This window comes from Penicillium arizonense, assembly GCF_001773325.1.
Source record: "Penicillium arizonense strain CBS 141311 chromosome Unknown PENARI_contig028, whole genome shotgun sequence".
Taxonomy (NCBI): domain Eukaryota; kingdom Fungi; phylum Ascomycota; class Eurotiomycetes; order Eurotiales; family Aspergillaceae; genus Penicillium; species Penicillium arizonense.
The window spans coordinates 268,924-280,944 of NW_019173305.1; the positions used below are offsets into that span (position 1 = coordinate 268,924).

Below are 12,021 nucleotides of genomic sequence, written 5' to 3' on the forward strand. Positions count from 1 at the left end.
ACCAAAGAAACGGAAATCAAACAGATATAACACTATCAACCATTAACTATTCTAGCTATACATGCAGTTTCAACTACAATCTTCCATCGCATCATATACTCCGGTCGCTCACGTGATATGATGACGTAAAGAGCCAAACAATTATTCGATCTGGAGATGACAGCGGCCCCTTTTCAGGCGGCAGCCATTGATCTCTATCGTTAGATCATTTTTACAGCTGAGTCTCATTCTTGGGATGGGGAGACCCAACTGGTGATCTGTCATGACTACCCGCTTGCTTCATCCAGATGAATGGGAGCTCAATTCGCGGTCTTCGGTTGACTCGCAGGGAACGTTCAACCTCGACGAGGCCGATTTTGAATCCCAAGTTCCTCCTACATCCCCGTTCAAGAGACATCGACTGCCTTGGTTATCCCGGCTCTTTTCAACGACGTCAGCAGGTTATCGCCGCCTGAAGTCCAATTCCAGACCGGCTTTCGCGGGCTCATCACGGCCGAACTGCTCCCGTCGCTTCTTGCTCCGCCGCTTCTGCTATATCCATGTTGTCTTCGGTATTGTCTTCGTTCTCGGTCTCTTCACGTCGATACTCTTCCCCTCTTATACGCACCCGCCGGTGCACTACGCAACACTCCGCAAATCAGTACTCGAGAAGTCATACTCTGGTAGAGGAAATCTACGGAATGAGAAGGTCTTTGTCGCAGCCAGTCTGTATGACAGTGGTGGCGAACTTGCCAAAGGACAATGGGGCGAACAACTCCTCGAGTTGATCCATTTGCTCGGAAACGACAATGTATTCCTCAGCATCTATGAGAATGACAGCGGCGAGGAGGGAGAAAATGCACTACATGAGTTGGAGCAAAAAGTGCAATGTCAAAAAGCAATTGTGTTTGAGCAGCACCTGGACCCAAAGAGTCTTCCGACCGTGACTATACCCGGCGGATCAAAACGAGTCAAGCGCATCGAATACCTCGCCCAAGTCCGTAATAAGGCCTTACAACCACTAACCGATAAACCCGGGATCAAATTCGACAAGCTCCTCTATCTGAACGATATCCTCTTCGACCCCATCGACGCCCTCCAACTCCTATTCTCAACAAACGCCAACGATGACGGCGTATCACAATACCGCGCAGCCTGCGCCGTGGACTTCGACAACCCGTTCAAGTTCTACGATACATACGCAACACGCGATTTGGAAGGCTACAGCATGGGTCTACCCTTCTACCCATGGTTCACAACATCCGGCAAAGGCGAAAGCCGACGAGATGTATTAGCCGGAAAAGACGCCGTGCGAGTACGCAGCTGCTGGGGCGGAATGGTAGCCTTTGACGCCAAATACTTCCAGTCCGGCTCACCACCTTCAACCCCAAACCCAGCGCGCTTCCGTTCAGGAAAGGATCTGTTCTGGGAAGCGTCTGAATGCTGTCTCATCCACGCCGATATCCAAGATCCGCAAACCAACGTCGATGAAATCACCGACACGGGCATTTACATGAACCCATTCGTGCGAGTAGCCTATGACCACCGCACCCTGTCTTGGCTTGGTGTAACCCGTCGCTTCGAGAGGCTATACTCGTTCCTCCATAACCTTATCAACCATTTTGTCGGGTTGCCTTGGCACAATCCCCGTCGTGCTGAAGTTCCTGGTCAGAGTGTGCAGGAGACTGTTTGGATTCCTGACGCTGCTCAGGATGGCGGTGGCGCTTTCAAAACAGTTGATCGCATTGCTGGTAATGATGGTTACTGTGGTCGTCGTGGTTTGCAGGTTATTGTTGAAGACCGCAAGCCCGGCCAGAAGGGGTTCGAGAATATCCCTGTTCCTTCATGAATTTAATATTTTTTGAGAATTTGATACCCATTTCTTCATTTGGATTTGTTCGTTTCTTGATATTTGATGGTGTGTTGTGTTAGAAGGCGTGATATACATGCTTTAGACCCCTTAGAACTCTGTGTATCTTACCTGTGTGAGAGTCAATTGCAAGCTATTCACGACACTACTTATCTCTGGACTATCTACTTCCTGCCCGAATGATTATTCTATGAACCTTGGAACAAACATGATCCAGTCCCTCAGAGTTTGTCAAAAGAGCAAAGCAGCCAAAGTCCACCTTCATAACCCCTTTACCTTCACCCTTGAATGTTCCAGATATTTCTCGTAGTGGCTCAAATGTCTCTCTCTTTGTCCACACCCCAATCCATATGTACCCCATACCACTATTGACGCCACACCCCCAAGCGAACTTCCCACAAAAAGGAATGATAGGGGTATGTTAAAAAGACACGACAAAGATGAGACACAGGACATTCTTATTGAAACACCGTAGCTACATCTGGAGGTTAGCTAGTCCGCTGTAAACTTTTCAGACATCCATGAGCGATGAGAGGGGATGCCAGGAACCCAAGAAATGTGGTATAAGTTCCAGACACGAACATCGAAAAGACAAGCACTGATCAGCTCACTCGTTTTCCCCATGCCGTTTCATCTTGACAGCGTCCACAGTAACATCAGTCCCCACAGGAAGAAAATTGAGGTGAGGGTTTCAGTCTGAAACGACGAGTTCCTCAGGAAGCAGCGTTGAATTTGTTGATGCGGAGTTTTAAACTGAGTTATATGCCTTGTCGCACCATGGAGTAGAAGTTCGTTTCAGATGGTTAGGAAAGAAGCTAGATGGGTTGATATATATTGTTATGCCCTGTCATTGCTGCGCAGTAACCAATCCGAGTATATGAATTATGCAAGCTTATGATGGCCAGGATCAATTGACTTATGGCTAAGGATATATCGGGAATATATCTTGGATACAGGGGCTAACCCTACGGGATTGGGTATGATGAGGTTTGTTTACATGTACATGGTCTCCAACCGCCCATTGAAAGACCGAGAAATCCGACGGACGAGGGGAGGAATGGAAGGACGGATTAGGGGAAGCTCACTAAGTTGAAGAAACTGGAGAACGAGCGAGTTGATATTGATGAAGACGTCACATTTGATCCACATCGGGCATTCCCCTTCGATCGATTGAGTTCGCTCAGTGTTTGTCTGGTCATGGGGTTCATCTCCTTGATAGAGTACTACTTTATGTATGTATGGGAAGGCTGTTATGCCTCACCCCTCTGTGGAAGGAACTATGCTTCAAATCTCTCGAGTCTCGCTCCCGTGGTGTAATGTCGGCTGGGGAAGTTCGGCGTAGCCATATAGGCGCTTCGGCGAGTACCTCAAAAGGAGCGCCGTCCGAGTCGGGTGGGGGATACACGAACGATCTACAGTATATGTACGGGGCGATCCAGACCGAGTAGCAATATATTGCATCCCTCAATCTGGGACCCTTCTTTTGAATCAGACCAAGAGAGAAGATCCAAGAGCCTCGGTTTTAGGGATTTGGTCACGCCGGGGTTTGGTTGCGTCGGGGCTTGTGGCGCACTATAGACAGCGGATGGCGATGCTTGCAAAGACAAGCCCTCCATGGCTACATGGCTACATGGCTAATGTTCGGCACCAGATTATCAATAGTCCAAACTGGCTAGTACTTGGCGATATTCCATCCAGAGGTAAAAGCCGGTGATCCTTTCACAAAACGGCCAATAGGGCTGGGATAGGTAGACGCGGAAGCGACGGAAAACATGGTTGTCCAATCGGGCTCTGACTCGGCGACAGGGATAGATCAGGTACACGGAGATCCTGATATCAAATGCATTGAAAGGAATGCTTTGCACTCGGTGTTCGATCCGAAAGAGCATTTCTTCTCATTGAAATACTCTAGCACATCTACGACATTCACGCTTCCCCTCGTTGACGGTCCCACTTCCACATGTTGATCACTTAGTGAGACCAGTTATTGAGACATTGGGATGTCTTCAAACCCCGACATCAATAATCCCCTCCACTAGCCAATATTCAACTATCTCAAAGATCTCACTAAGGGGCACATTGGCTCTGGCTGTACATTATCTCGCGAATGACTTACTCTCCCCCTCTGACTTCGACCTAAAATGATATCAGACACGATCGGCACGTTCATGTCCCAGAACCGGATAGCCGGATAGCCGCATTGGCCTTTGGGTTACCAATGCGCTGCAGAGAATTCAGGAACAGGAAGGCAAAGAAGATTCAATAGCTACATGTAACATGGAGAATCTCGATGTGTTCCCCCTGAGCCAGAAGGATATCAGATCCCGATCATGCATTACATCAGCGCGTGGTATCAAGGTCTAACTCGATCAGGGAGCATCATTCTAGCCATTGGCTTCTGGGGCGTAGAAGCGGGATAGAAAAATCGAGATATGGGCCGCAGTGGAACGCGCAAAAGGAGTGACGAAATGATCGGGGCCACTTCAGGTGGAGTGGGGGTCGGGCTTTGCGACCCTCACCGAGGTCCACTGTGGAAGCTCGTGGGCGTTAGATTTACACACAAGGAAGTGGTGTGAGGCGGTTATCTGGATAACTGTGAATCTCTGGATGTGATACCCTGCGGCATCACATCTAGACTATTTGTTTTGGAACCAGAGAAAGGACAAAGTGAAACGATTGCCTTGTTTTTAGGCTACTTTACTGTACATGTAAATGTATTGTATTTCCCCCTGAATCCTTGAGGCATGAGGAACAACAAGGATTGTATGAACTTACTTCTGGGCTTACATTGTACATGCACCGTGCAAAAGCATGGTTACACAGCCTCTATGCTCATAGACAGCATTCTCATGTTCCAATGCTATAGCACAGTCAACCTTCCTCTTGAGGTTGGGATCTCCCTACAGGGTTGAAAATATGAAAGTTTCACAAAATCACTAGTTTAGCTGATCGTAGACGTTTGTGGTTCGGGCAGTTTCCTCTGCCAAGAGATCTTAATCTTACGAGCGCCATCCTCAACCAATCACGGTATACGGACTTTGACAAATACTTGAGAGGGCCAAACGACGGGGCCAATGTGAAGCTCCGATCGAGCGGTCACGGGTCCACAATCAACCCTAACTTAGAAACTATCAGTTCTAAGTCAGTTCTCAGTATGATCTACAGAGGGCTAAAACTTGAACTCGGGACAAAGGTCCACTCCCCTCGTGCTGGGGCCTGAATCTGATCGTAACTGTGGTTCGGTTTACTTAAAAGCGTCCCTGACCCAAGGAATGGGACTAGTAAGCGCTATCCAACTTCACTCACATTCCTTAAGCACTCAAAGCCATTATGGGGTCCGAACTCGGTGTCACTGCCGACTCCAAGGCTGATATCGATCTCAGCCCTGTCACCATCTGGTGGGCTGTCTGGGCATGCGTCTGGACCATCGCCGTGGTCCTCGGCATGGCCTATCTCATCGTCCATCGCAACATGCCTACTCTCCGAATTCGAGGCCTCGGTCTGTCGTTATCTGCAATCGTTCTTCTTCATCTATACTGGGCACCGGTCCAATTCGCAACTATGGTCGGCCCTCTGCTGCCAGGAGACTGCCAGTACTGGATGATGGGCACCCTGCTGCCCTGTGGTGTCGCCTTATTCCACGCCTCCAATGCTCGGTTCCTGCACGTCGCCAAACTCCAAAGGAAATACGCTCAATACGGCGAGCGCCTTTTCATATCCCCCACCCCCGAAGAGAAGCCTAAGGGCCTGATCGCCCGCTTCCACCGTCTTAGCTATTCCACCAAAATGCTTACTATTGTTGGCATCGGAATGTTCCTTCAGATCTTCCTCACTATCCTTATGTGGCTCATTTCCCGCAAGTGGCACAGCTCCTGGGGAATTCCTGGCACCGAGGTCCACGGAACTATCATGGAACAGAAGATGGCACAGGGCGCGGGATGGGAATGGTGGCCTGGAGTGGCCTGGCAATTGGCCTGGTCCTGGATCGTCGCCCCTATCGTTCTCTGGAAGTCTCGCAACATCCACGACACCCACGGCTGGCGAGTCCAGACTATCGGCTGCGCTATCGCCAACCTCCACGCCACCCCGATGTGGCTCATCGGTCTCTATGTTCCTGCTATGGCCCCGGTCAACACTGTCTTTGTTCCACCCCAGTGGATCTGTCTTTCTATTATGTTTATCGAAATCTTTACCGTCTTCCTGCCCTGCTGGGAGGTGATGCGTCACCAGTCCCTCCGTCAAGAGACTCTCGACTCAATCGCGCGCTGGGAGTTGAAGGTCAAGTCTACGGGTTCCGAGGCCAAGTCCCTCAATTCCGAGAGCACCATGGTCGACTCCAGAATTTCCGGCTGGAAGTCCGCCAACGGGTCCGTCAAGACCGAGAACAGCTACCGCGACAGCATCATGACAATGAGCGCCCTCGAGCACGTCCTCGAGCGCAACCCCGCCCCTCTCCAGGAATTCTCTGCCCTCCGCGAATTCTCCGGCGAGAACATCGTCTTCCTCACCAGCCTCGCCGAGTGGAAGAACTCGCTGCCCGCAACTCTGCGTGACCGCACCCTCCCCCGTGACAGTAACAGCAGAGATGTGATCCGCGACCACTTCAACCGCGCCCTGCACATTTATGCCGAATTCATCAGCGTCCGCCACGCCGAGTTCCCCGTGAACATCTCGTCCCAGGAACTGCGCAAGCTCGAAAGCATCTTCGAGCACCCCACACGTCTCATCTACGGCGAGGAGCGCGAGTGCGTCGACCCCACCAGCCCCTTCGACAAATTCACCTTCGACCTGCCATCGCCCACTCACTCGGATAGCTCTGAGAAGCCGATGAAGTCCTCGACCAAGAGCTCCTTGACCGATGCTATCAAGGATCGCGTGCAGTACTGGGGTGACATCCCGGCGGATTTCGATGCTTCTATCTTCGATGCTGCCGAGGCGTCTATCAAGTACCTCGTGCTCACCAACACGTGGCCCAAGTTCATCAAGGATCGCAGGGATTCGGTTGGGTCCTTTGATACTTTGGCCGTCAGTATGGAGGTTTAATTTGCTTCGTGGCATATGAAATGAGTATGGCTCGTTGGAGGGTGGGAGCTAGGCTTGTGTATAAATTACTCGGCTCTTGGCTCCAATGGAGAATTTCCAACTACGGATTATTGACAGACTGTACATATACTATTGGTCATTTGGATGGATGTAATGGATTAACTTAATTACGCTGGATACCCTCACAATCTATTTTCTTATTAACTATTGCCATTAACTTCGATGTCATGAATGCCGTAGGTGTGGGGGATGTATATGTACGTGTTAGTGAAGGATTATTCTTGTGTTCTTTGATATATTGCATCCAACTCTCAAAGGAAAGGGTTCTTTGTGCATGTGGGATTAACGTTATACATGAACAATGATCGATCAATATTCTAGCAAATTGATGTAATCTATCCAAGCATAGAATTGATAGATAATCCAGATACTATTTAAAGGCACTCTAGCTGGGAATCGAGGCTATGTACAAAAAAAGCAGCCGGGTTATATTAAAACCCACGCGCAAGTAAGACTTGCAAAAGCGCGCAGTGCACCTTTGCATTCCGTCAGTTGTGTCTCACTTGATCTTTCACCCACTGCGTCGCTGATATCTTCGATGTCCCATTGTCTGTTCGGCCCCGGTCTATGTCTTTGTTGTGCTAGACGCAGGGGCGGCACCTTAGGGGACTAAAGCCAAGTCTCTCGTCGTCCGCTTGGTGTAGTGGCTGATACTTATCGTCTTCCACCCGTGTTCCCCTGCCTGTGCATCCTATCGGACTATGGTTCTCTTTGCATAGAAACCGGCATGAAACTTGAGGCCGAATACCAAATATAGAAGGTCTTCATCCAATAAGCTCATGATGGCGGGACTTGCAGGCAACCAAATAGACTTATAATTCTCAAAGGTATACACTGTAGCCGTATGTAGCCAAAGCCAATATCAGGCCTGGGAACTCCCAAGTAGGCAGGTACCACCATCGCACCTTCCCCAGGACATCCCAACTTATGGACGCGTATTTGTTGTTTTCTTTCCACTTCTTTTCTTCTTCTTTTCTTCTCTTCTTCTCCTGTTCACCTCCCTTCCCCTATTTCTGGTCCCTAGCGTCTCTTCCATTCTTCGTTGATGCCTTCCAGCGCCATGTCGCCCAAGATCATTGGCAACTCCGCTCCTTGGAAGCAGGTCAGCGATGCTCGCACCAGTGAGCTTAACCTCATGCAGGAGAGCTCCTATGAGACTGCCATCATTTGGGCTAGAGTGACAGGTGAGAAGACTTTGGACGACAGCATTCATGCTACCGCCAAATCCCAGTTACAGGCCCAGATGAGGTGGAAAGAGACTTATCAGTCCTACATTTCCCCTCTAGCTTCCGCGTCTCGCACCGAGGTGATTCATCATTCTGTTGTCTCTGGCAACAAGGTATGTTTCTGACCATATTTGCTCCTATGCCCACCTTACCTCTTCACACCCTTCCCTTCCCTTCCCTTGCCCTCTAACCGCTGGCCCCATAAGTGCATGTCTTATGTTGATATTCACAGACCGAACCTCGCGCTGCTTCTGTGCTCGCCACTGCCCGTTACTCTGATGAAGCTGGAGCTGTCGACGCTGACACCACCGAGAACCCCGGACATGATGAAGAGCCTGGCAAGACTGATAAGACCAGCACCGATGGCAACACTCATGGGGATGAGGGCTTCCGCCCTCCCGCGTCTGCCAAGGAGTTCATGAGTTCTTTTCGAGCCTTGCGACTGGCCAATGCCGCTGTTGTTGCTGCCGCCGCTGCCGAGCCTAGCCCCCCTCGCCGCTTGCTTTTCAAGAACCTTCCCAAGTGGGTGACAGTATCCCACGTTCTGCACCTAGTTTACGGTGGTGTCATCGAGCGGGCCTGGAGTGAGACCTCTGGCGAGGTCAATGTGCAGTTTACCGATGCCAATGACTGCAACAGATATCTCGAAATGCGTCCCGAGGGTATCCCCCTCAAAGTCGGCGACGATGTGATCAACATTTCCATTGAGCTGATGGACAATGACAACGAACATCCTGAGCTTGCACGCCGCCTCAGAGCTGATGCTTCGCGCGTCGTGTGCCTTTCTGGTCTGCCAACCTCGCTGATGGGCAAGAACGACGAGAACATTCTGGGTATTGCTTCTCAGTCCAACTGGGAGAGCAAGGCGCTTGAGCAGGTTCTGATCACGAATGGCGAAGAAGTAAGTCTACCGCCCAGCGTTGACTCTGTTGATGTTGAAGCGCCCACTGACTTATTGAAGGGAACCCTCGATATCCATGTCTCTTTCTTCAGCCTGCACGATGGCTGGGACTTTTATCAAGACATCAAGGAAGGCACTTACGATTGCATTTCCAAGTTTGAGGCTGACCCGTAAGTTGCCTGATTTCTCGCGTTGTTACCTCTAAAGTGACCCATTTGCTAAACAGTTGAATGATTAGTTGTGCTCTGGCGCAAGAGTTTCACTTCTTCGATGTGAGAAACCCGATGTTCCGAGCACTCGCCGCCGTCATGTCTGAGTAGGCTGAGAATAACCATCAACCGAGAACGATTCGACAGCTACTGCTTCGACAGCACCATGCTGGTATGTCGGCCATATTGTCCAGACATCAGCGCTATCCAACTTCAAATATTGCAGGGGGTGATATTCTGTTTTTACTTTTGCTTTGCAGGGGAATTCCATTTAGGTTTGCCTTTTGTCAACACCCCGATATCACAAGTTTTCCAATGGAATATCACTTCAAACGTTACTTCAACCTGTAACTCCTACTCTTGCCCTTGCCCTAAGGACTCAGCCCTCCATAGACCCCTTCCGCCGGTCTGTATCAGCTGACATGAATAGGAAAATCTCCACTCCCAATCCACTGCCGATCCCAAGATCAAAATCCACCTCGTGGTCTACGTATGAAGGCACCACAGCAGCCAGTAGAAGAAAAAGCCGCAACCAACAGCGCCAAACCACAGCAATTAATGTTACCGGCCCCAACGCCGCGTCACCCCCCAACCTACCAGGCGCCTTGAACACCAAATCCGGAGAATGCAGCAATAGCCGGGACTTCTCCATTCAAGGAAGGTGGTCAAGGATAAACGACAAACCAAGCACGTAAAAGAGGAAGAGTAGCTTGGCAAGGTTTAGATGACGCCCCAAATTTCTCCGATCAACCCCTGTCAAGCCAACCAACCTCAAGGCATTCCATGCCCTGCATACTTAGGGTTTGGCATTGACACAAAACAGGAAAGAGAAGTGACTTCGCCACGTGGTGATTTGTCTCTTTTCTTGGTGTGCATTTGATGGGAGGTTGGGGGAAGGGATATGATGCGGGGTAAGGATGCAAATGAAGTCATCTTGGTCGTTTTGGGGATTGTGCAGGGTCGGGTAGTTTCGGTTGTTTTGTTTTGTTGGGTTCCGAATGGAAGACATACTATCCCAAATTAAGTGAAACGTGGGCTGTGACGATGTTGGATGTTGGATACTGGATGTTGGTCATGTGTGTTTGGGGATATACAAGAGGTCGGTGAACGTCGACCTGATATCTAAACTAAATGAATAACCTGCAAGAATACAGATTCGGGCATGCAACATTGCTCATTGTATTCCCACAGTAGAATCCCCGAGATCTAATTTGGGTAGCTGCTTTGTATAGCCTAGCACCATGTACGTACGAAAGGACGATACTACGTAAGAACCATCACGACAATATCCCGCATTTTCCCAACATCATGTCGAATCAGTCTAGTTGCATACCCTGAAACAGTTTGCTCTGCAGGCATCCTGCTGGAGATCGACCCTATAGCGGTGGTTAACTTGACGCTATATTGCTACTACTGCACTGCGGTATGCTCGGCGATCTGGCAGCAACCAATCTGATATTCACATTCACATTCGAATAACGGGCTCTATGCAACTGTAGAATGTACAATACCGTACATATTCCATATTCTCGGGTTTTGATAGCCACAGTATTTCTTTATTACAGCTACGAATGTCTAGTGCAAGGCTATATACCACTAGATGCTACAGTGTGCGTCAAGGCGTCCAAGACATGGCTACCCACACCGTATCTGCACAAAGGACCCACTACCCCACTTAGGATAGTTTGACAGAGCGAGGATCGGAATAGAAGGTTGAGGTCATGGATACGGGAAATTGGGATGATCACACGCGATCATCCACTCCTTCCTGACCGGTATTCACCAACATACTGTAGTAAGAACGGAAAAGCATATGCAGCAAATAATGTTCCCATGAAGAAAATCATTCCCCCTTATCATGTCTCCGTGTTCTCCGTTGCTCCACTTGGTCCGGCTACCCTGAAGTGGGTTTAATCCATGGTTGACCTTCTATTTGGAATCAAATAACTTGACGCTGATTGGAGGTTACAAGCGAGGAGATTCAGAGGTCTATAGGTGAGGCTCTGCAGACGCGCTTGTATTTTTGGAATCGTGACAATACATACGTGTATTGAAACCTTGTAATTTTAATTTTTTTCCCTTGCTTACGGATACTCTGACTCGGATCCTTCAGCCACTTTCACCCTCGGACTTAGGGCTGTGGTATATACTTCCTAGATTCGGCGAACTGAACTGATGCAACGGTCTGACTCGCGAACTACTCCTGGCCGACGTCACCTTCCCATTACGCGAGCCATCCTGTTTATCCAGGCCTGTGTGCTCTCTCAATTAGAAGACCGGTATGCCGGATGAGTGGCCAAACTGAGTCGAGATGTGCGGGCTGTCGTCAGACGTGGTCGGGCTCCAAGTCAATCCGAGCTAAGAGCGGTCACGAATATCACCGAACAAAGAAATGCGCAGCTTTTCAACCTATGAATTCGAATAAAGCTAGGATAGAGCGGATCCAGAGAATCAAGAGCCGATAGTAGAAAATCATATACTCCATAACCTGAAGAATGCCAAGACCCTATACGATAGTGCCGGTTTTATACTTTTGGCAGCAAAGTGAAAAAAGAACACCTGCCGAAATAGGTGAAAAGCGGATCAGATTATCATTCGACTGAAACTGAAATTGTTCAATGTCTCTGAGTTTCAGGGCTTAGACTTCGGGGCTTCTAATTCCAAGGCCAAACTTCGGAGATATTCTCTCCCGTGAAGAAAAGAACATCCGAAACACTTACTGACTAGGCATAG

At 49.4% G+C, this 12,021-nt stretch overlaps 3 protein-coding genes across 3 annotated transcripts; all 3 read left to right on the forward strand.

Moving 5' to 3' along the window:
• Nucleotides 1-262: 262 nt before the first annotated feature.
• On the forward strand, nucleotides 263-1,828 carry PENARI_c028G11305 (glycosyltransferase family 69 protein; the record flags this gene model as incomplete). The annotated part of the gene is made up of 1 exon (XM_022636245.1): nucleotides 263-1,828. One exon carries the CDS (start codon nucleotides 263-265, stop codon nucleotides 1,826-1,828), a length of 1,566 nt encoding a protein of 521 aa, XP_022483914.1.
• A 3,351-nt stretch (nucleotides 1,829-5,179) lies between these two features.
• PENARI_c028G08342 (uncharacterized protein) lies at nucleotides 5,180-6,892 on the forward strand (the record flags this gene model as incomplete). Its single annotated transcript, XM_022636221.1, has 1 exon — nucleotides 5,180-6,892. One exon carries the CDS (start codon nucleotides 5,180-5,182, stop codon nucleotides 6,890-6,892), a length of 1,713 nt encoding a protein of 570 aa, XP_022483947.1.
• A 1,120-nt stretch (nucleotides 6,893-8,012) lies between these two features.
• PENARI_c028G03194 (uncharacterized protein) lies at nucleotides 8,013-9,399 on the forward strand (the record flags this gene model as incomplete). The annotated part of the gene is made up of 3 exons (XM_022636182.1): nucleotides 8,013-8,291; nucleotides 8,411-9,249; nucleotides 9,318-9,399. The coding sequence occupies 3 exons, from the start codon at nucleotides 8,013-8,015 to the stop codon at nucleotides 9,397-9,399; spliced, it is 1,200 nt and encodes a 399-aa protein (XP_022483957.1).
• Between the last annotated feature and the right edge of the window lie 2,622 nt (nucleotides 9,400-12,021).